Source organism: Eschrichtius robustus, chromosome 4, assembly GCF_028021215.1.
Source record: "Eschrichtius robustus isolate mEscRob2 chromosome 4, mEscRob2.pri, whole genome shotgun sequence".
Lineage (NCBI taxonomy): Eukaryota > Metazoa > Chordata > Mammalia > Artiodactyla > Eschrichtiidae > Eschrichtius > Eschrichtius robustus.
Window position 1 is genome coordinate 107,546,385 of NC_090827.1, and position 26,221 is coordinate 107,572,605.

Genomic DNA, 26,221 nt, shown 5'->3' on the forward strand with positions numbered 1-26,221 from the left:
AAGGATCCACCAAGGTTTTGTGAATACCTGGTAGCCAGATGCACCAGCAGTGGCAACTAAATTTCATCTCAACCAGATTAGGTAAGCACAAGAATCTAGGACTACACCATGCCTTTTGTATCTCACACTCTAGTAAACACAAGAGTTCTATTGTTCTTTTACTTATAAAAAGCCTTTGATAGAAAGGTCAAATCCCTGTTTGGTCTTCTGAGAATCACACAGAAGAAATCTAAATGTTTTTAGTTTCCTTTCACAAGCCGGTAATTCCACCTCTCCATTTCCATCTTTCCTGCTGAAGTAGCTTCTGGATATAGATACCCAGAGGAACCTGTGTTTACACACTATTCCTGCCTGATTTTAATTCTGATTTAATTTAAATTCATGTTATTTATTAACATGGATATGCATGTCCATTGTCATTCCCTCTCTAAAAGCCAGTTTAGACACATAATATCTTTACATGTCAAGTTTTTAAAATATTAAATGTTAAAAATAACTCCAATTAACAAAAACTGTCAAACGTTGTCAAAGTCTTAAAAAAAAAATAGATCCTATTTGTGGGTAATTTGATTCACCCAATACAAATGTAGCAGAAATTTAACCCCAGGGCTTCCCTGGTGGCGCAGTGGTTAAGAATCTGCCTGCCAATGCAGGGGACACGGGTTTGAGCCCTGGTCCGGGAAGACCCCACATGCTGTGGAGCAACTAAGCCCGTGTGCCACAACTACTGAACCTGCGCTCTAGAGCCCGCGTGCCACAGCTACTGAGCCCACGTGTCATAACTACTGAAGCTCGCACGCCTAGAGCCAGTGCTCTGCAACAAGAGAAGCCTCCGCACTGAGAAGCCCCTGCTCACCGCAACTAAAGAAAGCCCACGTGCAGCAACAAAGACCCAACACAGCCAAAAAATAAAATAAATAAATTTATTAAAAAAAAAAAAAAAGAAAGCTCTACTGCTTTCTGCTCTCCCACTTATTAGCTTGGTGACATCGTCGGCATGTTACTAACCCTCTCTTGGTGCCTCATTTTCCTCACCTGTAACGTGGGGTTAATAGTACCGCCTCACAAACTCATAAGCTCATCACTGAGTGCCCCAAAGTGATTATGAACATTGAAATCCAACTTAATTACTTAGTTCATATAACACAGCCAGAAGAGACAAGTTATATTATAGCATCACTGGGTTTAGAATAATATATAAGTAAATCAGAGCCACACCAGGGAGCACAAGAAGTTGGATTTATTGTTTCTGACAACTGCATAGCAACTTTTAGTTTGTTCATATTCCCAGCATCACAAATCTGAAATACAATTTTGCTCCGCAATTACAAACATATACTCTGAAAAGTGATTAGGTAGCTTTTAAAAAATCATCATTATTCATTTAAGAGAGAGTATCTTAAAAATCTTTGCCAAGCAAGATATTAGCTTTACCTTTATAAATCTCTGCATAAAATGAAAAACAAATCAAGGCATACAAATTTCATTTTGTTCTATGTTTTTAAATACCATCCTTTGTTTCCCTTAAAAGATTTTAAGCTATTCATTCAAAAGTATTCTGAAGCTCTACTGCCTGTTTAAGACAGAATGAAGGCATTTTAGAGCATCTGAACTAAGCACTGTCTTGACTGAACCGAAGCAGGAACTCAATCAGGGTCCTTGTGGGCCTCCCAGCCATGCCTTTGCGCAGATAAGGAACCTCATCTTTGTTGGTCATCACACCTGCTATGTCTAAATGCGCCCACTTAGGATGAGTCACGAATTCTTTCAGAAACGCTGCAGCCGTACATGCTCCTGCAGATCTGAAGAGGAAGACAACAATCAACATTTAACCCCACGTAAATGTGCACTGAACGTTCTATTAAGATCCTCCATTCTTGCTAAGTGGCTTCTATGACCAGAGAGAAAAGTCAAGCTAATGAGACCTCTTAAGATGTTAACCCAGAAATCACTTTCAAGATTTTCAGACATAGCTTTAAGCATAAAGGATAAATTCTTTTTCCTATGGTAATGATAATTTTGTGCATCTCATTCCCTTACCATTTGCTTAAAATGACCTTTAGATTTGAAAACATGCAAAATTTTGAGAACCAGTTGGGAAATACCTTGAAAATAAAAGACAGAAATGAGTGCTTACAAGCACTACATCAAAAGAAAATTGGACAGCTAAACCTTTTGTGAAAGGGGATTAAACTGAAAATGGTCATTCTGGCAACCAATGATGACTGTAAAAATGTACTTTTATAGCTTACTTTACATACCTATATTTTCCAATGTTATTAACATCAGCAAGTTGGCAATCTACAACCTGTCTTGTGTAATGTTCAAAGAGAGGCATCCTCCAGACACGGTCTCCCGTTTCAATGCTGGCCTAGAGAACAAATAGGTATGCTAGTTGGCAGAGTAGATGAAGCAGGTTCTGACCTGTTACTCTAAAACATGATGCAATACAACAGATTCCAGAATTATTTCAGTTAGTTAAAAGGTTTACTTAAGAATTATAAAAGGAGCCAGGAATGTTGTATGTAAAACAGTCCCACAAATTTGTAGGGCATTTGCTAAAATCATCAAACTAATATTATGGGTCTCAGTTTAAATGAATAAGCTGGTAACCTGTAGCACAGACAGGCTTTGCTGGTTTGATTAGGCCAGATCTCCTAAGATAAGGTGACCTCATTAATTCATGTAATCATTTACACATTCATTCATCCATCCATCCATCATCTACTGAACTGCTGAGCACCAAGAGGTGTTGGGGATATAAAGATACTTTATAACTGAGCCATCAAAGGGCCCACAGGCTAGTAGGAGAAATGGATAAAGGTTGTCTTAATACACTGTGGTCAAAGGTAAGAGCCAAAAGTGAAAAGTCAGGGAGCAGCAATGTAAGCTGTTGTTTTGAGACTTGAGTAGTTATCAGATGAACCCACCAAGGGTTGAAAGTAACTGCCTCCAGGAAAAGAGGCTGTAGGCTGTATAGACTGCTGACTGTTATTTCAATGTTTACATACATATAACTTTAATTTTTTAAAGAAAATTAAATTAAAAAAAAATCAAAACCAACAACGACATTGTGGACGATAGCGAGGGACACTGGACACTGGGTGCCTGGCACAGAAGAGAGGCCCCACAGCCTACCTGAAAGGAGACAAGGGGGCTGAGCTTCTCCCCGAGGCTGGGGACGGTAGAAGGGGGCTTCACAAATGGTGAGATGACAAGAGGTGAAAGGGAAGCAGTTTAGGGTGGAAGGGCAGTTTAGGACCTTAAACCACATCAAGAATGTATGCAGGGACATTTTGTATTTGTTTCTGCTGGCACATAGTAAGCTCCCATTAATTACTTGTTGAAAGAATGAGGTGCCAGATGGAGCTGTTTCATAGCTAAGCGGGATGCACAGGGTCTGGGCTTCAAGAGAGATGGGAGCTCAGCAGAGAGGTGCCAGCTGCAGCCAGGGGAATAGACGGGCCTTCCGGTGAGGACCATGCGGAGTAAGAACATGTGGCCCGGGACTGAAGGCAACCAAAGGGGCAGACAAAGGAAAAAGCTGGCCAAGGAGGCTGAAACAGAAGTTAGCGAGGAAGGAAACCAGAAGAAAAGATTATCGCGGAAGCCAAGAGCAGGGTGTCACCAAGACGCCAGAGGTACACGCTGCCTCTGGACAAGCTAAAGGAGGCTAACAGAGCAGTGTCGCTGGGGAAAGCTGATGGCGGTGAGAGCGGGGGGCGGGTGGTGGTGACGGGAAACTGCTGTTTGGAGGAGGCTGCTGTGAAAGGGCTGGGAGGACACAAAGAGCACAGCTGCAGAAGTTGTCCTTCTCACCACCCGCGAAGGGACAAGGGACGCAGGTGAGCCCTATCGACATGCTCCCCGACTTGACTCATGACCCGTATTCCTTAAAAGGCCATTCCTTCTTCTACAAAGCCGTCCTTTTAACCTTTTCTACATTAGGGATATTTTCAAGTTATTTTCACTTCATTCTGAAGCTACTGGAGGACAGGAGGAATATGGTATCATACCCATAATTTTGGAACATTTGGGAACATTTATAGAAAACCACACTGAATCGAGTTTATTGAATTTTCATTTCAAAGGCAAATCTACAACATAAAAATCACTTTAATTAAGAAATATAGCATTCTAAGGCTAGAGTAATTAAATCATCTCCATATTCTAGGTCTGTATGTGTTATTCTTACCTCAAATAGTTTGTTCCACAGCCAGGAAGAATTGGTAAAGACCCCGGTGGCACCAGACCCCAAAGCTATGTCCATGGCACCTGCAAGACACAGCCCTTCAGGTCAGCGTTCGCTCTCTTCCGGCGAGACAGGTTTCTCTGCCGCTGTGCAGACCAAAACTTTAGCCTTTAACCCTATTTTAATGTCTCCCTCATTTTAGAAAATAGATGATGTTGGGAAATCCTTGCTGTATATATAGCTAGAATTCACCTTCAATTATTAAGGAAAATGAAAAAAAAAGCAAACATCAAATATCACCAATAATCTCATCCCAGGGATAACCACTACATATTTTTAATATTTCTTTCCAGATTTCTTCTAAACTTAAAAAAAAAACACAATTAAGACTATACTGTACATGTCCAATATGTGTTCTTCCTCTTATGCTTTAAACGTTTATTCTTTTATAAACAAATTCGTTAAAAGTATCCTTAATGACTTTAAAAGTCCACTGGGTAGAGGTACGGGCATACCTCGTTTTATTACACTTTGCTTTACTGCATTTTGCAGATATTGCATTTTTCACAAATTGAAGGTTTGTGGCAACCCTGTGTCAAGTAAGCCTATCAGAGCCATTTTTCCAACAGCATTTGGTCACTTCCTGTCTCTGTGTCACATTTTGGTAATTCTTGCAATGTTTGATACTTTTTCATTATTTGTTATGGTGATCTGTGATCAGTGTTCTTTGATGTTTCTACTGTGACTCGCAGAAGGCTTAAATGATGGTTAATTAGCATTTTTCAGCAATAAAGTATTTTTAAATTAAGGTATGTACACTGTGTTTTTAGACATAATGCTACTGCACACATAACAGACTACAGTGTAGTGTAAACCTAACGGTGACCCATATGTAAAAACCTGTGATTCCACATGATATTTGGGCAACTCTGTTTGGGTCCTTGTCCCTTGGGGTTTTGTTACTCTACCTCCCAATTACATCTCAAACCGATTCACTTCCCTTCACCATGACCGCTACCACCATCATCTACCACTGGACTATGGTAATACTTTAAAAAAACAAACAAAAAAACCTTATTGTCAAAAACTTCAAATATACACAAAGCAAAGAGAATAATGTAATGGACATACAAGTAAGCATCCATTAACCACCACAAACAATTATCAAGTCACGGGCAAACTTGTTTCACCTATACTCTCAGACATGACACATTATTCTGAAGCTAAACGCAGACACTCATCCTTAACACACACACTTACACATCTGCTGGAGTCAACCACCGAACGCCGTTCACCAGCCCACCTGGACTGCGGCGTCTCCTCGGCCCTTCTCCCTTGCACTCAGCACGCTGCCGGCCAGGGACCCTTTCACAGGGCAAATGTGATCTCACAGTCTCCGCTCTTAGCTTCCTGCTGCACTTGGCTCCAGACTAAATCCCGCAACACGCCAAGGCCAGCGGGGGACTGGTGCCTATCAGCACACGGGTCCCCAAAGTCCTCACCCAGCCACGCTCTGCTCCTCTCGGTCCCATTCAACGCTGCCCACACACACCCACCTCGAGAGGGGCCTTCGCTCTCCCCTCCTCCCCCCGCTAACGCCTCCTCCTTCAGATCCCAGCTCAAGCAGCACTTCTCAGACAAGATGTTTGACATCTCAGACCTGTCAAATCCCCAGATGCACAGGCTCTCACGGACTCCTTTTAACCCGGCTCCTCTAAGCTGGTCAGTGTGAGGATCTGCTGATTGCCGCGCCCCATGGGACACAGGCCTCACCTCTGTCCTGACCCACCTCTGTATCCCCAGCCATCTGCAGGAATTAAACACAGGCCGACTGTGTCAACAATCATTCGTGGCATCCCCTATATCCCAGATACTACGATGGTTGCTGGTTACTCACTGCCTATGGTCTGTCTATATGATTGCGGGGATACACACTCATTAATGCTTTACTCTTCAAGTTAGTGGCTTTTTCCATACTTATTCATTTGTCCTCAAAACACTCCTATCAGCCCTGTAAGAGTCTTGCATCAGTGTTTGAATTTCTCAAAGAGAAGATGAGCACTGACTGCAAACAAGAATGTGATGTGATATCCTCTCTTAAAGGAAGAGAAAATGGGAGACATGAATATTTAATGTGATCCAACAGGGATCATGGCTCTAGAGATGATTTCATTACATACTTCAGAAAATCATGTATTTTCTACATAATTACAGAACCAGTACCACCACCAATTTCAGAATTACCATTATCGGGGGCATACCTTCCATTTTCTTTTACAAGGCACTTTTGAAGCTGTATATTGAGGTGCTAGCCCATCAGTGTTACCAGAATTTCTCAGAGTATGGAAGGAACATCAGCGCTCCAAGGAAGGTGCTGATGTCACCACTCTCGTTCCATCCTAAATCACAGGCATTAAGAAAATGAGAGGTACCATGACTGAATGGCACCCCCTGAGCAGCCGCTGCTCCTACAGTCTGCTACAGGCCTACCCTTTAAAGGTCAGTAGCATCAGTCCGGTGTCTACCAGGCACAACAACCTGTATCACCGTATTTAATTTTCACAGGCACCCCTCCTGCCAATGACGTGCTATTATACCCCTTTTACAGACGAGACAACTGAGACACTGTCAAAGTCACATGCTATTAAGAGGCAGGACAGGGGACTTCCCTGGTGTCGCAGTGGTTAAGAATCCGCCTGCCAATGCAGGGGACACGGGTTTGAGCCCTGGTCCAGGAAGACCCCACATGCCGCAGAGCAACTAAGCCCGTGCGCCACAGCTACTGAGCCTGCGCCCTAGAGCCCGTGAGCCACAACTACTGAGCCCACGTGCCACAACTTCTGAAGCCCGCGCACCTAGAGCCCGTGCTCCGCAACAAGAGAAGCCACCACAATGAGAAGCCTGTGCGCTGCAACGGAGAGTAGCCCCCGCTCGCCGCAACTAGAGAAAGCCTGTGCGCAGCAACGAAGACCCAACACAGCCAAAAATAAATAAATAAATTAAAAAAAAAAAAAAAAAAAGAGGCAGGGCAAATTATTTTCTCCTTCTAAAGACTATATTCCTCCTCCTGCTATGAACTTGGGGTTGGAAACTGTTTCTCAACCTCCCCCTTTGAATCCCAGCTCCTGGAACTCAAGAAGGGGCTCAGTAAGTTATTTGGGGAACCAAAATGAGCCATCAACAGCCTTCAGCAAGGACAACGGCTGGGGTGATCTGAAGGCTCACCCATCAGGTTGCCCTTAGTTACTTGGAACCACCTTTCCCACCTTCTCACACCCTCAGGCTTGGGAAAAAAATAGGGGGTGGAGGGCTGTGATTCCTCATTTACAGAAAGGGTGTACTATCACCCACCTCAGCACTGCCCCTCAAACACCAGCCCCAGAACCTCTGTTGTTCAGCTTAAAATGTTTGCTGAACTGAAAAGGGAGACAAAAGACCATAAAAATACTATAATGCCAGCTTGAAAAAAGGATTCTTAGCATATAAATCTGTGGACTATTGTTAGAAACACATAAAAAAGAAACATGAACTGATTTATCTTAAAGTAAAGGCTCACGTGACCAGGGGAAGAATTAAAACCAAAGGATAAAAAATGATCTGAATTTTAATCTTAAAAAAGGTGGAGACAGAATGAATCCCTAAAAAGAGAACTGTTGGATAGAAGATTATGAACACTGGGTTTCTGCAATAAGGCAACGCCCACTGTCGTCCCTTTAGGCATTTACTCCTACTCCACAGAGCTGGTGGTGCTGCCTGCCGCGTGCGGGCGCTGCATTAAAGAGGCTTTCCAGAAACTCCCTCCAGTCTTCACAACTCTGCGAGACAAACAGACTTGTCCCCAGGTACTGACGCTCGGGGGTGTCAGGGAATCAGCCCCAGGCTGGCGGACTAGTAAGTAGCACAGCTGGGAGCCACCCCTGGGCTGGCCTTAAAGCCAACAAGCTTCACACAACACATTACACGGCCCCGCCTCCGCTACATGAGGATCTTGCCACCTCCATCCCCAGTGTTTTTATTTCTGTACAACCTCCAGTACAAAAGTTCAGAAAACACTCAGGGGGCATTAGATGCATTATGACTAACAAAAACAACTACTGATTTTGGGATTTATCACTAATCTTTTCAGACCTGTATCAAACAGCAATTGTAACAGAAAACATCGCTTAGTATCATTTATAGACGTCGTCGCTGTGGATGGGCTGACCTGACCCACTTGTTGTTTCTTTATTTAAAGGTACAGCCTGGGATGTTTCAAAACAACAAGGCTAATATTCAAAGCAGTTTACAACTGCAGAACAATTCCTTTGGTGAAAGATCTTTGAATGCAAATGGAGCGAGCCAGGTTTCAGCAAAATAGTGCCCTGAGTACAATGTGTGCACTCGATGCCAACAAATGAGACTTTCTTCAAACAAAAGCAGGAGAAGCACGTTGTCTGACCTGTCAGGGTGGCGGCATTGATGATGACCTTTGGGTTAAAAGTGTGCGCGTAGCAGAGCGCATCGGCCAGGATGAGTCTCCCCTCAGCATCAGTGTTATCCACCTGCAAAGAGGAAGGTCAAAAGGAAAAAAAAAGGGTAAGATGATACAAATAATGAATATAAAATTTTGACACTCACAGCTATGTTCAATTTAAAAGAAAACGCTGGTGTGATGTTTGTCATCGAGTATCAAAAACATTCTACCATTAGAACAGGAATAGTATATTTACTCTGAAGAGCAAATGTAATTTAATAATCCCCATGCCAGAGCTGATAACCAAATGCTGATGACTTTGGAGGCTGAAATAAAAGAGAAGTGTCTGGTTCACTTTACCATTAAGTTTATAACAGGAAGGGAAAAAATATCAAGATTTCTGAAAACAAAAAGGCTAAAGAGTTTAAGAAAGATACACCGAAGCAGCAGCCTGGATCTCCAGACCGGAGAACTCTTGCAACTTCAGCAACTTCATGTATATTATATCCTTTTCTTTTAAATAGAGGCTCAGTCGTTATGGGCAGTGTGTGTGTACATGCATACATGTGCCCAGCGGACGACCTGCTGCCACATCCCCAGATGCAGCACCCATGATGCAGAATGCGTTTTCCACTCGAATGAGTTGCTAAATGGAAAAAGTTATCACGTCAAAGGTGTATCCAGAAAACAGCCTGCACTTTTACTGCTTTGCCCTGTTCTGCAGGGTTGGCTGCAAATTCATGGTAATTTGTGTGTACAGCATTCAGGAAGTAGGAGGAATAGTAAGGTAGGAAAAACAATCTTAAAGTTCCCATGAAGAAATACTTTTGACGGCATGAAGAGCTACTCATAATAAAGGCACTGCCCTTCCCTACATAGAGCCAGTGCTCTGCACCCGTTCAAGGTGTGTTTATGTGGCTATGCTGGGAGTCCTTCAGAAAGAGCAGAACTCGGAGGCTGTGTCTTCCACCTACAAACCTGTATGGTCTTCCCGTTCTTGGCTCTAACAACATCCCCAGGCTTGTTGGCCTTCCCGCTGGGCATATTTTCACAAAGAGGGGCCAAACCTGTCAAAAAAAGAATATATGAAGGAACATGGAGTGCGCTAGGTCCAAATACGCCACCCATGGGACCTAGGTCATCAGCGGGCCCTCAAGAGATGCCAGTCACAGACACCACTTCGACCAAGTGATGGAGTTTAGCATCACCAGTGACCCAGGTGACATTACGTGCACCAGCAACAGGAAATACACGTCATTCTCTCCAAAGAAGTCTAACCTGATTCTATTGTGAAGAAATAACCAAATAAATCCGAACTGTAGAACATCGCAAGATGACCTTGAACCTTTAAAAACTGCCAGTGTCATGAAAGAAAACAAAGGGGGGCAGGAATAGGTTCTAGATTAAAGAAAACTAAAGAGCCATGGTGACCACACGCAAGGGGTGATCCTTGAGTGGCTCCAAGATTTCAAAAACAAATAGAAATAAATAAATGCGTGTGTGTATAGACACACATATAAAACAAACATTTTTTTGACAACTGGGCAGTTTGAATTTGGTTACTGTATCAATCCCTGGAAATGATAATGGTATTGTCATTACACAGAATGTCCTTGTTCTTAGGATATACAAGCAGAAGTATTCAGGGGTGACGTGTCATGATGTCTGAGACTCACTTTCAAATAGTTCAGCAAAAATGGAGGAGGAGAGGGAGGGGGCATGTCAGACAGACCTGGACTGCAGTCCTACTTTCCCATGCAGTGGAGGTGACACTGGGCAAGTCATTCGACCTCAGTCCCTGCTCCCAGCTCCCCCTCTGACACATGGCAAAGCCCCAGCATTGTGTCTGGCATCCTGCACTACAAAAATCGCCTGCGTACTGAGCACTTTTTCTGTCCCAGGCATTTTCTGCATGTCGGGGCACTTAATCAGCCACAACCCTATGAGGTAATCGCTACCCTGACTACTGACTGAGCATTTTCCATTGGAGTAAACCGCAAACTTGACATTATGTGTCCCTGACTGCTAACCAGTTTTTTGCAGAAGTAAAACAAATCAATTCTAGTTACAGCCCACAACGCAGAATACATTTAACTCTGCCAGTTCACACAAGATAACACCTATCTCAGCTAAACAAACATCTTCCACTTGATGAAAACCTATTTAAAAACCATTTCTTGATCTTTTCAGATTAGAGAAAACCATGTTTGTTGTCTCCGTTCTACCATTTGACAGGATTCCAGAAGCTCTCCAAGACACCCTCCCTCTCCCGCGCACCTACGATGTTGATGGGCAGGTCAAGCTTGGCAGCAGACACGATGGCTGAACAGATAGTGGCGGCTCCTCCCATGTCAGCCCTCATGAGGTCCATGTTTGCAGCCGCCTTGATGGAGATGCCACCACTGGGGGGAAAAGGACAATGTACCATGTTAATAGCAAAGAAGGGGGCCAGAACCATTTCCCTAAAAAGAACATGTAAGCTGAGGGTAAACTACCACATACAAACACCAAGAAATTTCCAAATTGGGAATCAATGATTTCAGCATTTAAAAAGATAATATTGTGGTTTTTATAAAAGACACAAAATAATTCCAGAAATACAGGCGGGTATGTTAGCTCATTTTATTTCTGTATGAATGAAATTTAAGCAGTGCCACTGGAAACATTACTACATCATGCAGTCAACACTGCTCAAACCCCATCTGAACTCCTGACACCCATGTAGATTTGTCTTTTCAGCAAATTTTATGAATTGATCAACTTGTTGAAACTGAAGGTCACAAGCTGTTGGGGGAAAGCTGACAAGCTCACAGAAGACCAGGAGAACCCCTTTCAACTCCTAGGAAGACAGGAGAGAACTCGTTCTGACACCCCCAAGGTGTGCTAGATCCTGCAGACGGCAAAATACAACCCAGGCACGAGGAAGATGCTAGCCCGAAGCCTCAAGACAGTGCCCAAACACAAGAGCTGAGAAAGGTTTCAATTACCAAGAAACCCAAGCCACTGCCCCAGACTTCTTGAACTAACTAGTGACTTTTCTGCTTCTGGTTTATAAGAATCCAGAGCCACTGGCTCTGCAGGCTGGGCAATGAGCCAGGGGTTTCTACTCTGAGTTCTAACTGGATTCTGCTACTGACTTGCCTTGGTGAGAGAGTCAACTCCTTGCTCTGACATCTGCTCACCTTAGAAATCAGATCCTAATTCTCATTCACCTCCAAAGCACTTGATATTTAAATCTATTTTTTTTTCATTTATTTATTTATTTATTTTTGGCTGCACTGGGTCTTCGTTGCTGTGCACGGGCTTTCTCTAGTTGCGGTGAGCGGGGGCTACTCTTCGTTGTGGTGCACGGGCTTCTCATTGTGGTGGCTTCTCTTGTTGCGGAGCACGGGCTCTAGGAGTGTGGGTTTCAGTAGTTGTGGCACGTGGGCTCAGTAGTTGTGGCTCGCGGGCTCTAGAGCGCAGGCTCAGTAGCTGTGACGCACGGGCTCAGTTGCTCCGTGGCATGTGGGATCTTCCCGGACCAGGGCTTGCACCCATGTCCCCTGCATTGGCAGGTGGATTCTTAACCACTGCGCCACCAGGGAAGCACTGCACTTGATATTTAGATGGTTGTCATTTACACCTAGAATTAAGGATTATCCACTGGCTCAGAATAAGAAAAGAAGTACACTCCTGGTCCAAGAAGTCCAGACATAACCCCATGGGGGCAAGGAGAGCAAGCTGGTGCGTGAGGTTTGTCCTTCTATCTACTTCTAGGCCACTTCTGCTCAGGGGGTTCCACTCTGTGTATAGGACTATCGTTCTAAATAACCACCAGTCAAAGGTCAGCAGTTATCTCTGCTCACCTTTTAGATTCCCCTCCAATCCATCCATTTCTTTTCTCCTGTGTCCATCCAAGTTGAGGCTACCACCATCAGTCATTCAGATGTTTGCCTGGCTCCTATATATATTCAGGTGTCCCTATAGCAGTCTTACCCCTTCACTTCATTACCCACACAGCTACCAAACTTTTACAAATAGATGAAAAAAACAAAACAAGACAAACAAAAGAACCTCAATGCTTTTTATAAGCATATACAAAAATTCAAAATGGACCATAGCCTTAAAAGCTAAAACCATAGACTTATCAAAGAAAACACAGACTTGGCATAGGCAATAATTTCTTAAACAGGGCAAAAAAAGTACGAACTATAAAATTAAAAACTGATAATTATACCTCATTAAAATTAAAAACTGCTCTTCGAAAGGCACCACTTCAAAAAATGAAAAGGCAAGCCTCACAGTGGAAAAAAAAATTTTTCAACACATTTGTCTGAAAAAAAGGACTTGTATCTAGAATATATTTTTAAAAAACGTATAACTCAGTAAGACAAACACTCCTATAATAAAGGGCAAAAGATCTGAACAGACACGTCACGAAAGAAGATGTACCAATGGCTAATAAGCACATAAAAATGCTAAACATCATTAGTCAGAGAAATGCAAAGTAAACCTCAAAGAAATACCGCTACACACTCCCTGAGTGGCTAGAACTAGAAAGACGGACACCATAAAACGCTGGGGAGGATGGAGAACAACTAGAACCTTGTACACTGGTGGTGGGAATGCAAAATGGTATAAGAACCTTGGAAAACTTTGGTAGTTTCTTATAAAGTTAAACATGCAGTTATTACACAACTCAACTCTCCTTTCCTAGGTATTTAACTAAGAGAAAGATAAACATATATGCACACAAAGGCTTCTAGATGATACCGGCTTTATTACTAATAACTCAAAACTGGAACAACCCAAATTTCCCTCAGCAATGACTGGATAAACGAATTTTGGTATGTCCATACAACGGAATATGACTCAGTGATATAAAGGAACAGATTACTGATATGACCACAACATGGTTAAATCTCAAAGATAATATGCTGGGAAAGAGGCCAGGCATAAAAAATTCCACGTAAGTGAATTTCTGGAAGAGGCAAAACTAATCTACAATAACAGAAAGATGACTGGCTGTCTGAGGTGGGGTAGGGGAGAGGATGACTGCAAAAGAGCATCCCCCACAATTCCCCAAGGGAGCTTTTGGGGTGTCAGGGAAATGTTCTGTTTTCATGGCAGAGGTGTTTTGCTGCATGGGCGCACACGGTTGGTAAGCTCACTGAACTGAACATGTAAATGGGTGGACTTCACTGTATGTGTAACTCTCACGTCATTCTTTCCCTCTGCTAGACACCCTTCAGTTACTTCCAACTGTTCAAAGTCCAACATCTAACCGGGCCCAGAACAACCCAGCTTCTGCCTATCTCTCCGGCTGTGCCTCGTCCCTTCCCCCAGTCACGTTCTGTCATGGCCACTCTGGCATTCTTTCAGTACCAGGAATTTCCCCTCTTCCTTCCTACCCACAGCCTTCACCCGGCTCTTTCCCTGCCCTACCCCCCGCAGAACTAACTCCCTTATCCTTCACATCTTAAGCTAAAACTGTCACTCCTTCTAGAAAGCCTTCTCTAAACCGAGAAGACTAGGTCAGGCCTCCTTGCTTAATATTCCCATAGCAAAAAAGTCAAGTACAGGTTTAAATGAACAATAAACTTCACCCTTAGCATAAATGTTTCAATTAAGACATTAGCCCATGATAGTATAAAACCATCACAATCAGCAAGACGTTTAAAAACAACTTTCATTCTCTAATTTTTATCTGCTGTAGTGTTCTATTTATTTTTATTTTGTTTTTTTATTTTTTTGGTTGCATCACGCGGCTTATGGAATCTTGGTTCCCCAACCGGGCGTCGAACCCAGGCCCCAGCAGTGAAAGTGCCGAGTCCTAACCACTGGACCACCAGGGAATTCCCTACTATAGTGTTTTATAATACACACTTTAATACAACAGTATATGAATGTGACATAAATAAATATGCGTATTTTGAGTGGTATGAGCTCGAATCTTTTACTGATGGGCTACATAACGAAGATCGTTTGGAGACCAATGCTTTAAAGGAGAGAACGTGAACCAGTGGATGGAAAACACAGGAGGCATTACAATCTGCTAGTACAAGGAAGACCAGCCTGGAGGCCAGATCTGCCCAGGACAGAGGCATCACAGTGCCTAGAAACACTCCTGTAAGGGTGGGATTCATTCACGTTTCAGATGGAGTTCCTGAATGGGTGTAAAAACATACTAGGGGACATCAAGATTTTATGGAATCTCTAGCAGCATTTTCCAAAGCAGTTTCTATGGACCATGATTTCCTAAGATAAACGTTCCCTTCAAAAGGAAATTAAGATGTCAACTATATTTATATTTCAATAAAAAAAAAAAGGAAATTTAGAAAATGCTGTATTTTGTACCCCCAAGAAGTCCTGTAGTTCAAACAAAATAAAAAACAATTTGTTTTACCTAACCTAGTTTTTTGATCAAGTAATCCTTTTCAAGTCTCACATTTAATTAGCAACCCAGAAACTAGTATTCAGTAGCAAATGCTTTCCATGGGAAATACTGACTCAGATCATCTTTTTCAACTCAGCTTCTCCCTGGTTGAAATAACCAGAGAGAGCTTCCAATTCTAAGGAACACTTATGGTTTAAGGAGATTAATGAAAGCTAGACTGGTCAGCAAAAAAAGTAATCTCAAGTAAGCAAAGGGAAGACAGCACGATCTACTTGGAAAGCTGCCTCACCATTATCTACTTGGAAATCCTTAATATCCATACAGGAGAATCAAAGTGTATGATGGAAATATTTTAAGACATTTTAAACACACAGCTGAGTTTGACTTCCGATTCTGTTAGTTATGGGGCTTTGAACAAATTATTTAACCTGAGTCATGGTTTCCTTACCTGAAGAATGTCTGCAACGCCTAGCTCCTAGGCGTTAAGATCAGGGCTAATATATGTAAAATGCTTAGTAGAGCCTCTGACACACAGTAGGCGTTGTATAAGTGGCAGCCTAATATATTTAAAGTTACACATAAGATCTGACCAAACACCATGCTTCTGAACCAAATTGCACACCAAATAATACAACGGCATACAAAGCATTCACCAAAATACAAACCACGGATGCAGTAAAGAAGTACCTGTCAAAGGTAATCCCCTTCCCAACAAACACCAAGGGAGGTTCACTTGCATTGGGGCTGCCTTTGTAGTGAATTTCCAGGAAGACTGGAGGCTCTTCGGACCCCTTGGCCACACTGAGGAATGATCCCATTTCCTGTTCCTCAATCCAAGGCTTGGGTCTATAGAGCAGAAAAGGGAAAAAGTAAATACATGTTGCTATCTCCATTTCAATAACTTAGAATAACTCATCCGTGTGTAAAAAAGTATAACATACGAGCTCTTAATAAAGACACGTTAATGCTTCAATTATCACCTCCTATCTGCTTTCTGTATATTCTTGGGTGAGTCACTTGATTCTGAGTCTGTTTCCTCATCTACAAAATGAGATCAATGACACCTCCATCAAAAAATTAGCTATAGAATTACTAAGAGAATTCATGTATGGTATGCAATACAATGTCAGCTAATAGTGCATAGTCAATAAACAATTATTACTTGATCTTTTTTCCCAACCCACTCACATATTTCTAAAGTTTTAATTTAAAGATGAAATTAGCAAGGCTCTGAGACCATAAAGGGTACTTAAAGATAGCTGAGGAGTCCACTGATTTATTTTTGGCACTTCTGAAAAAGACAAAGCAACAACCAAACAACCAATCAACAAAGAACCAACAAAACTACACTCCATTGATTAGACTAAACTACCTATTTCTTTGCTTTTACAGAATTGCTGGAATTCAATCTTTTTAATGTTGTCAGACTATTTCTCACAGTTTGAGATGTCTGATTGAAGTGGGAAAACTAGTTATTACTTAATAAACACGGGATCAATGGGGGTAATTTAATGGGAATAGTCCTTAGTGCCAACCAGAAGACAGATGCCACATCGCTATTCCTCCTAGGCTGGAGGTCCAAAAGGGCTTTGTATTGCTTTCTGGCCACAGTAACTAGGCCAGGGGAGAAATCCTACCCTCCTACAGACAGACCAGAAACGACCTTATTCAAGGAACGCTCCTCCCGCACCTGCCTAGCCACTTGTTGAAACTATTAATCTAGGATGTCATTGTAGAGAGAGGGCCACCCAACTTCAGAGGGAAAAGACTATAAAAATGGAAGGTATGACAATTAAAAAAAAAAAACACTTCAAAAGCAGCGAGGCCGTATAATGTGGGCATTTTTTTATTCACAAACCCAGTACTTGATGTTTTATTAAAGTCCTGCCCTTCTGGAAGTACAGTCTGTATTTCTTTGATTTACACCCACCTACGCTAGAGCACGTGTGACGCAGCTGCCTCAGTTTAAGGGTTACGTTCCGCCCGCCTGACCTGCCTCATCTCTGGCCGACTTCCCTTTGCTCCACCGCAAGCCATGCAGCTTCCCAAGGCCACTGCATAGGTGCTCCTGCCCCGCTCTCCTGTCTGTTCACGTCTAAGCCACCTCCCTGACTCTGCTCAGGCACCGCTTTTGCTGGCAAGCCGTTTCGACTCTTCCACAGTCCTCCCTGGCTCTCTGCTCCTGTAGCGTCCCCTGCACAGCCATTTCCCTGCCTATTCCTTCCTGCAAGGTCCTCAGCTGTCTAAGCACAAGAACCATCGCCACCCACCTTTGTATGCTAAGTTCCCAGGCACACAGGAGGTGCCCTTACTGATAATGTGAGGCCACACAGCCACAATCTGCTGACACAACATAGCTCTGGTGTCTCCTTAAACAAAACAGCGAATAGTCTTTACCAAGACACCTTTGTAGAGACTAAGCATTGCTACAGAATATATAGCAACCATTCCAGAAATTTTATCAAGCTCCAACACTACATTTTCTATAGATTATACATTTTCTTCACTCTATCTAGACCACAGGGGTTTTCCTGAAAAATGCGAACTCTACTCACAATTAAATAGTGAAGAATCCTTTTAAATGGAAGTGCCCTTGAGAAGCAACTTTGATAGTAAAGGATTCTTTAGGTAAAGCAAATATCTGTGGGTTTACTTTAATCATAAATCCCCAAATACTCAGACTTGGTTTGCTTAAAGGGTGACGGGGAGCCTAGAGGGGCAGCCTTTTACATCTAACAGCCTGGCTGCTGACCATGGACCTCAGGACGGCCTGGGAACACCAGTTCTAGTATTTGATCTACCTAATGGAATCTACCAGGTAGAGATTCTCATTCCATGCCAAGGAGGGCGTGCTCTGTTCTTCACTTATGTCAAAAAGAGAAAAGACAGAAAGGATTCACCAAAACAAAATACAATGTGCACACTCCTCAAAAAGGGGAAGAGTTATCATTCAATCCAATAATTCAACTCCTAGGCACATGCCCAAGAGATCGGAAAACATACGTCCACGTAAAACCTTATACACAAATGCTCACAACAGCATTATTCAGAGTCCAAAAGGTATAAACAACCCATATGTCTATGAACTGATGGCCAGGGGGAGAGGAAAATGAGGAGTGACTGTTAATGGGTACAAGGTTCCTTTTACGGGGTAATGAAAATGTTCTAAAATTAGCTGTGGTGGTGGTAGCACAACTCTGTGAATATACTAGAAATTACTGAATTGCATACTTTACATGAGTGAATTGTACATTACATGAATTATATTTCAATAAAGCTGCTACAAAACACACACACATGTGCAGTGTGCAGTCACAACACTCTCAAAGGCAAGGTAAGATATGATGGGAGAAACCTCAAACTGAGCCCTTACGCCCACTTGTATGTGGCTGCTGGTGGGTGACCTCACCTCTCTAGTCTCAAGTTAAGTCTCCGAATAGTGAGAGAGCTGGTTTTTAGGATCTCTGAGGCTCCGTCGGGCTCTAGCATAGGAGTCTATGACATAATCCTGAATTACCTGATGTGGACGCCTGTTTTACTACTAGCACTTTTGAGATTCTTCTCGATAATTTCCGCAAATCTGGTTGGCGTCATCTCATTGGCAGGCGTCTCCATCAAGTGGCGTGCCAGGTTCTGCCCAGAAGCAAAGAGGACTCCCCTTTGCCAGGCCTCCTGATCCCCACTGGCAAAAGCAAGCACAAGGTCATCGTCAGACAGCCTCTCCAGAACACTGACCTCTCCACAGCCCAGCTAGGAGGGCTCCTGCCGAAGATGACAAGTGAAACGTGATGGACACAGGGACCCGGATTTATTCTTTGTGACCTGATCCAGGGGGGCAGCTGTTATGGTTTATAAAGTGCTGGAAAACACGACCCCCACTGAGCTGAGCTAGAGGAAACCTAGAATCCTCACCTCACCTGTCGGCCTGAGGGACCTCTGGAGCCCTCAGTCTACCCCCCAAATCTTGACGGCAGAGGCTTCCACAGAAAGGCCTGTTTTACACTCCTCCAGAGTGTGACTACAGAGCAAGCTTCCCTTGCTCAGTCCTGCCGGGGAACTGAAGGCCTCCCGCCTTCCCCCTGCCTGGGTCGGGACCCTGAACTCCAACCCACCGGAGGGCAGGGCCGGCTTCAGAAGACAAAGGACGTGGGTGAGCTCTCCACGACCCTGGCTCTTCTTGTGCACGACAGGAATTAACAAAGCGCGTGGAGAGGCAGAACAACACTCATCACTTACGGGGTTCACCGTGTGCCACACCCCTGATGGGTTTTGTCTTGCGACCATAAAAGCCCCATGAAATCCAAGCCACAACTCTACTCAACCAATGAGGAAAATGAGGCACAGAGAGACTTCAGTCACTTCGCTGAGGTCACCCAGCCAGGAAGTGGGAGCCAGATTCAAAGCCCGGCTGACTGGTCGCAGGGCCCTCATTCTTACCCACTACACCACAGCTGCCAACCACCGGGAGGACCCCCGCTGTCCTCCCAGCACCGTCTCCTGAGGGTCTCACACTGTCTGCTCCTGAACACAGAATAGGGCTGGAGTGTAGCTGGTGCTCAATAAATCTGCTCAAAGATGAGTCTCCCCACTAGACCAGGAGGGCAAGGGCCAGATCCCTGCATCTGCGTATCTCTGGCGTTTAGTACAGGGCCCGCAGGCGCTGGGTAGATGGAAATGATCTGCATCAAAACCTGCTGGGACCCGTCTGTCATCTTGTTCCCTCCCTCCTCAGGGAGCCAACCAGGTATGGTTTCCTAGGAACCAGCAAGCACGGAGGGGTCTAGAGAGTCAGGGGGGAAACACGCACAGGATGAAAGCCAGGAGCAGAATGGAGGCACAGTCACCAAACTCCTAAAATGGCTAAGGCCATGGGAGAGCCACAGACAAGCTGCATGGCAGTGCCCAATGCGAAAGGCAGGCAGCTCATGTCCAAAAGGCCCTGCCATCAGCACGCAGGGAAGGGGCCTGGTCCTGGTTTTGTTCCATCACCTTCCATGGAGCTTCACTGACACGGCCACCTTCTTTTTCTGCTTCAGGTCATCATACTCATAAAGCCCAAGCACCGCTCCTTCCGCAGCCGCCTGGGCGTCTCCGCAGGGGTCCACCTCCACAGACAGGATCTCCAGGTCCTGAATCTGTCTGCACCCCGCTTCACAGGGACAGAGGAACCAGAAAACCAGAGTCAGTGAGGGACACCTCTGAGGGCAGAAGGCAGAGGCCTGGGGTGGGGTCCTGAGACAACATCAGGATTGGGGTTCAAATCCTGGCCCTGACACTTGACTTTTCTGAGCCTCCACTTCCCCTTCTGTACAGTAAGGACGAGCACACACCTCACAGAGGGTGGGAGGACAGACTGATGGACAAAATGACTAGTCTAGCACCTCACAAAGCGGGCCCCCAAGAAGTGGCTGCTATTACTAGTATCACTTCTGAAACACTAGGGTTTCCTGATGAAGCGTCCCAATCACCAGGAGCTTGCCAGATTAAAAATGACATAGAAGTGATAACACTGAAATTACACCCAAGGAACTGAGCAAAGTCCATTATTAACACAGCGTTTATTAAGATCAGGTCAGCAAAATCTCCCAAATAAAAGTTATGAAATAATCTCCGAACATGAACTTTGAAAGTACATTTAACAGTCACATATGATATACACGGGGTCAGAGATCAATCAAGCTAATTATCACCACCTCAGCAATGTTTTTGAAAGCATCTTTAACCACAGTCTCCGCGGTGAAGGCCTTGCCCTGCCGCTCAGCTCTGAAGAGGCCCAATGGCACCTACCTCAACTTTTGAACTGTCCACGTGACAAACTGGGATAGGCATGCACCTTTGGTAACTAGTGATAAACAAGCATCCTGCCCTTGGCATCCATTTTCTCTGATTTGTAAATATGATGACTCCACATGATTTAAAATTTGGGCAACGGACTTCCCTGTACGCACAGTGGTGAAGAATCTGCCTGCCAATGCAGGGGACACGGGTTCGAGCCCTGGTCCAGGAAGATCCCACATGCCGCAGAGCAACTAAGCCCGTGCGCCACAACTACTGAGCCTGCGCTCTAGAGCCCGCGAGCCACAACTACTGAGCCCGAGCGCCACAACTACTGAAGCCACCGCAGTGAGGAGGCCGCGCACTGCAATGAAGAGTAGCCCCTGCTCGCTGCAACTAGAGAAAGCCTGTGTGCAGCAACGAAGACCCAACACAGCCAAAAATAAATTAAAAATAAATAAAAATAATAAAATAAAATAAAATTTGGGCAACACAAGGGCTGCATTACAAAAAAGGAAAAAAATCACCTACCAGGATTTTCTGGCAAAACAGAGCTCTAAGGCCGATACTGCAAGAGGGAACAAGTGGTCCTGAAACCCCCAGACACAAGCTAAAGAAATATAAAAATAAAATTCCACAAGCTAACCTTCTGTATCTAAAGTAAAGCCAAGCATGTTAGGTAAGGGAAACTGAATATCTGTTGAGAGTTATTTGTGTGAACGTGAGGGGGTGGTGATGGAAAGAGGGGAGACATAATCTGACCGAGTGATCCTTAGGAAGCTTTACCAACATTAAAGTTCAAAAGTTAAAGAACCTGCTGCAGCGGCCCTGATGTTCTCCTTGCCTCCGTGCCAGTTTTCCTGTTCGTCGACTCCGGCCGTCCTTTTGCCGAGGCCAACCACCACCACGCTGGAGAAGTCCTGTTCCAAAAGATACATGAAATCAGCTGCTTCACGTCTTTAAAGCATCCACTTCCAGCACGAAATAGCACAGGAGCTTGCACACAACCCCCTAAAGCGCTGCATGGGACAAAACCCTCCACGAAGTTTGCTTGCTTTATTTTTGTAAGCCCTGTTATCTTGGTTAAATTTTATAACTGTGTGTTGCAAAGGGAGGGCGAGGATAATCCTGCAAATAACTCTGCTATGTAAGACAGGGCCACTGAACCAAGAAAGCCTGCAGACTGAGGAATACAAGAGATGCAGTACTTTTTGACAACAACTCGCCTCTTTACAATGTTAACTAATACTTGCGGCTTAATCCTGGGATAAAACGAACACATAATCCGATACAAAATTTTCTGCCCGACTGGTCAGTCACAGTACTTGGCACATATAGGTGCTAACTCAGGGTTTGCCACATAAACCTTATTTTCACCTCATACCTCATGCAGACCATAAAAGGTTCGGGTTTTGCCTGCCTTCAGGGGTGGTCCAGATCTGCAACAAGAAGAAACAGTTGTTTTAAAAATTATAGTTTGCTCTGCTCCATTGAGAAGTGACATAAACAAACCTTTAGCATTATTACCGTATGCTCTGATGCTTCTGCAAATTTGCTACACTTATGTTTTTATCAAATACAGAATTCTCTCAGGCCAGATTTCTCAGATGCAGCACTTCTAATTCTATCTCAAAAACTTCCAGATTAGATTTAATGCCAACTACAGAAAGCGATGCCGTGGATGGGTAATGTAGGGGAGAGCTGAGCACTGGATGGAGGCTGACCTCGATCTTAAACCTCATAAAAGACGCAAGACACCAACCTAAGTGGCTGACTTGACTGCAGTGTGTTCAACCTGGAGGTTTTTTGTGATTTATCTACAGATGGGATACCGGGCAATTTAAAAACAAAGCAGGTGGCAACGCACAATTACAGCCTGAGGACTGGATGCCCTGGTACCTCGCAGTCAGGAAGGCCAGGCTGTTCTGTACTCGTACAGGTTAGCTTTGGGGTTAATGAATTAATCAAGGCAGTTGAGAGAGCTGCCTACTGGTGAAGGACTGGTAAATTGACAGGCGATGCAAATTCTGTCATTCAATAATTAGACAATTACTCTAACTATTAGACTACACCTATCAGATGCTAATAGGCTATCTGTAATCCAAATAATATACAGTTGCAGTGGCCTATGCTGTCACCTCTGTTTCTGTTAAACGTGGCCCGCAGCTCAGAAGGACTTGGAAACCCCAATGTTTTCCTACCTTCCCCAGACCCTGGCTAATCAAGAGTGGTTAGAATCTCAGGCCCCACCCAGATTTACTGGACTGGAATGTGCATTCTAACTACACCCCCAGGCGATTCGCGTGTCTTTTAAGATCTGAGAAGCCCTTGAAACTCAAGGCTTGCAGCCTCCTCAGGCTATTCTGAACCAGCCCAGGCTGTTCCCCCCAAGTGAAGGGGAGTTACACAGGTAGAGAGAAGAAAGGTGGGAAGGGGGTGGGGAGAAACAAACTGGAGCCAGGAGGGTGGGCTGAGGAAATAGGGTACTTTCCAGATCCTACTGGGTCAGCCTCTCACATAAGTTTGTGATTTGGCTGAAGCAGCCTGACTTCCCAGAACTGTGGACCCACCCAATACTGAACCTGAAGTACCAATGTGCATGCCACAGACACATACTTTCACTTCCACTGAGAAGATCCCAGCCAGTGCACTTCCGTGCATGTTCATCCACTAATAATAAAGCACAGAAAAGATATTCTCTTTCACTTTCAGGGCATTTTTAAAAACTGGAACCCACAGATGAATACTTACATGTTCAAGATTTCTCTCAGCTTTCCAGACACCAATTTATTAAAATTCTCTCCTGCGCTTGTAAACTGGGGCACATCATCTTCTTTTTCTTTGCTATAGATTCCTAAAACAAGGCCCTGAAAACAAGAGAAAAGGTGAATATAATTAGAGTAGATCCCTGAGAGGGACTCAAGGGTTCCCAAATTCCAGAAAGAGCTAATCATTTCAACAAAACCGTGTCCCCCTCAAGGACAGAAGAACAAGGCCAAAACAGCAGCAGGTGCTGGGCAGTCAGCTATACTCACATCCTGCCTAAATGTTTCAAACTCCTGCCGATGCAAGAGCGCAATTACTACCTGTCCTGGTCTTGATGGTCCCTCCCAAGAGCTTTCACAACATAGAGGGCTTCCTTCACTTTCAAATAAAGAAGAGCAGAGAGGTGCTTTAAGAGAACAATTCCATTTGTAACAAAGTCAGATCTGGAAGGGGTTCAGAACATGCCACCCCAAAATATGCCACTCTGGCATATTGATTACTTTGAGGTGCAGGCAGCTGAGAAAAAGCAGATGCAGGAAGGGCTCTCTGACGGCCCACCACCCCGCCCTTCCTATCTAAAAGCTGGTCATAAAATTTCCCATGAGAAAGCTTCTCTCCCTGTACCAGGAAGAGAATATTCTTATCATCATAGACTGGGAGTCAACACCAAACAAACCTACTAAAATAACCCTTATCCCCCCTTCGTTTCCCCCATATATTTCCCAGTCCCTGTCTCTCAACTTACTGCCCCCAGGCTCCTTTGCCTTATCACATCCCCACAATTCCCCCGTCTCTGTTTAAAAAGGTATATAAGCTTTCGGGTCTATAGGCTTCTTCGGGTCTTCATTTCCCTTTTGAAGATTCCCATGTACACATAAAAATATGAAATAAAACTTGTATGCCTTTCTCCTGTTAATCTGTTTTATGTCCATTTCATTCTTAGGTGCAGCCCTAGAATCTTGGAGAGTAGAAGTAAGTTTTTCCTCCCCTACAAGTTTCAAATGCAAATCTGCAATACTCTGGGATGTCATCCTAATAAAGTCAATGGCTGCACTTGCCAATACTAACAAGTACTCTGGCCAACTCATAGGCTGGAAGAAAGGAAAAGGATGCACCTTCACCGGGAGGGTCGGGCCAGAGCATTCTGTCCAGCACTTAGTGGCTTATCCTTTCATCTCCTTAAGCTCCAGGCCCCAAACAACTGAAATAAGGAAGTAAACCTAGGAATCACTATTCGCCTTTGCACAGCAATTTATGACTTTAAAAATGTGTTCTGACTTAGGGCACCTCTGTGAGGTGGAAAGAACAAGTAGTCTTCTTCGCATCTGATGGATAAGGAAACTGAAACCTGGTTTCACATACTAGCCCGTGTGCAACAGAACTGGTCAAGAATCCGGATGCCTTCTCTCAGGTCCTCTGTCCTTTCTACAGAATCACACTAGTACTTAGACCAAATCATGTCCTGTCCTTTCCATCAAAGAAAATAGGCTTCCTCGGGGTTGGTAACCTTCCCAGGTTCAAACTTACCTAGATTGCCCACTGTCTGGGATTCCAGGGAACCAAATCGGGAACTGATCAGACAGAAAACGGATGTTACCTGAGTAGGATCTATTTCCATAGTGTTGAACAGACTAGGGGACAAGCTTCTGGTCCCTCGGCCATCTGTGATTCAGGGAGAGGCCTGAGCTCAAGCCCCACCTAGAATACCCCTAGCCAGGCACAGTCCTTCTGGTCCTCAAGCGTGACTCCCACACATGTGCTCCTCCCGCCAAGCCGTTCCCCTTTTCCAGATCCCCCACGACCGAATAGTGACCCTCTTCACAATGTTTTGGAGCTCAGTTGGAGGAGGCGCTTCTTCTGCAGGACACTTCTAATCTCACGAACAGATGGGTCTCCCTGCAAAGCCCTTTTCCCTAGAGAGACATTTTTCTCCAGAAACGCTTCTAGTCAGTTTACTCCCTGAGAGCCTGTGTTTTTCTGGCCTTTAATTTCAGCGGGGGAGGGAGGTCTTGGTGTGGAACCCGGGGCCAGTGATTGGCCGACTCTGGGCTCCTAGAGGGCATTTCACCTCACCAAACTTGGGCATCCTCCTAGCTAAGGTGGGAACAATCCTGGCGCCCAAAATAATGAAATAAGGGCACGGCACAGAGTGGGAGCTCAGGAAACGGGAGCTACGGCTATCATTCCCTCGCGCGCAGAGTTCGGGTCCTAGCACTTTCAAGCAAGAGAAGAAAGAGCGCATCCTCGGCACTAGCCGGCTGGAGAATACTGGGGGGTCTGCAGCCCCGCGCAGCCCGCTGCCAACGCCGAGCTCCGCAAAGACAAGAAACGTTTCTTTCTAGCCAACGTCTGTAACTCGGCTCAGAAGCCCGGAACAACGCGGCCTTGACCTGCCCCAAAGTCCCCGTGGCCCGCGGGCAGGACTCTGGCGGCGGCCCCGGAGCGAGCCGCGGCCTCTCACCTTCGTCATGTCTGCGGCGGCTGGACCGGGTCCCCAGAAATGCTTCACGCTCAGATGTCGGACGGCGAGTCTCGCGGCAGCCGGAAGAGGCAGCAAGAACATCTTTTCGGCTCGGCCCCCCCGCACCGCCCTCCACCGAGCACGTGGCGCAAGGAGGGCGAGTGCGCGCCTGGGAGCCCAGCTTTCCGGGGCGGG

General features: G+C 44.7%; 1 protein-coding gene across 1 annotated transcript; it reads right to left on the minus strand.

Annotated features, from left to right (window-relative positions):
* Positions 1–1,224: 1,224 nt before the first annotated feature.
* Positions 1,225–26,215, minus strand: LAP3 (leucine aminopeptidase 3). Its single transcript, XM_068543182.1, has 13 exons — positions 26,027–26,215; positions 23,551–23,666; positions 22,184–22,238; positions 21,614–21,719; positions 20,014–20,173; positions 18,542–18,706; positions 15,712–15,870; positions 10,923–11,047; positions 9,624–9,712; positions 8,631–8,733; positions 4,196–4,275; positions 2,262–2,371; positions 1,225–1,802 (listed from the first exon to the last, which is right to left on the minus strand). Exons 1-13 carry the CDS (start codon positions 26,126–26,128, stop codon positions 1,613–1,615), a joined length of 1,560 nt encoding a protein of 519 aa, XP_068399283.1. The 5' UTR covers positions 26,129–26,215; the 3' UTR covers positions 1,225–1,612.
* Between the last annotated feature and the right edge of the window lie 6 nt (positions 26,216–26,221).

Bases quoted from the DNA above. Each gene is read 5' to 3' on its own strand.
- LAP3 (XM_068543182.1), bottom strand. From the start codon at position 26,128: ATGTTCTTGCTGCCTCTTCCGGCTGCCGCGAGACTCGCCGTCCGACAT. The intron at 22,239-23,550 runs GTAAGTATTCAT...TTCTTGTTGCAG, and splicing joins CTGAGAGAAATCTTGAACAT to ATCTGGACCACCCCTGAAGG. The intron at 21,720-22,183 runs GTATGAGGTGAA...CTTTTGGAACAG, and splicing joins CCTTTTATGGTCTGCATGAG to GACTTCTCCAGCGTGGTGGT.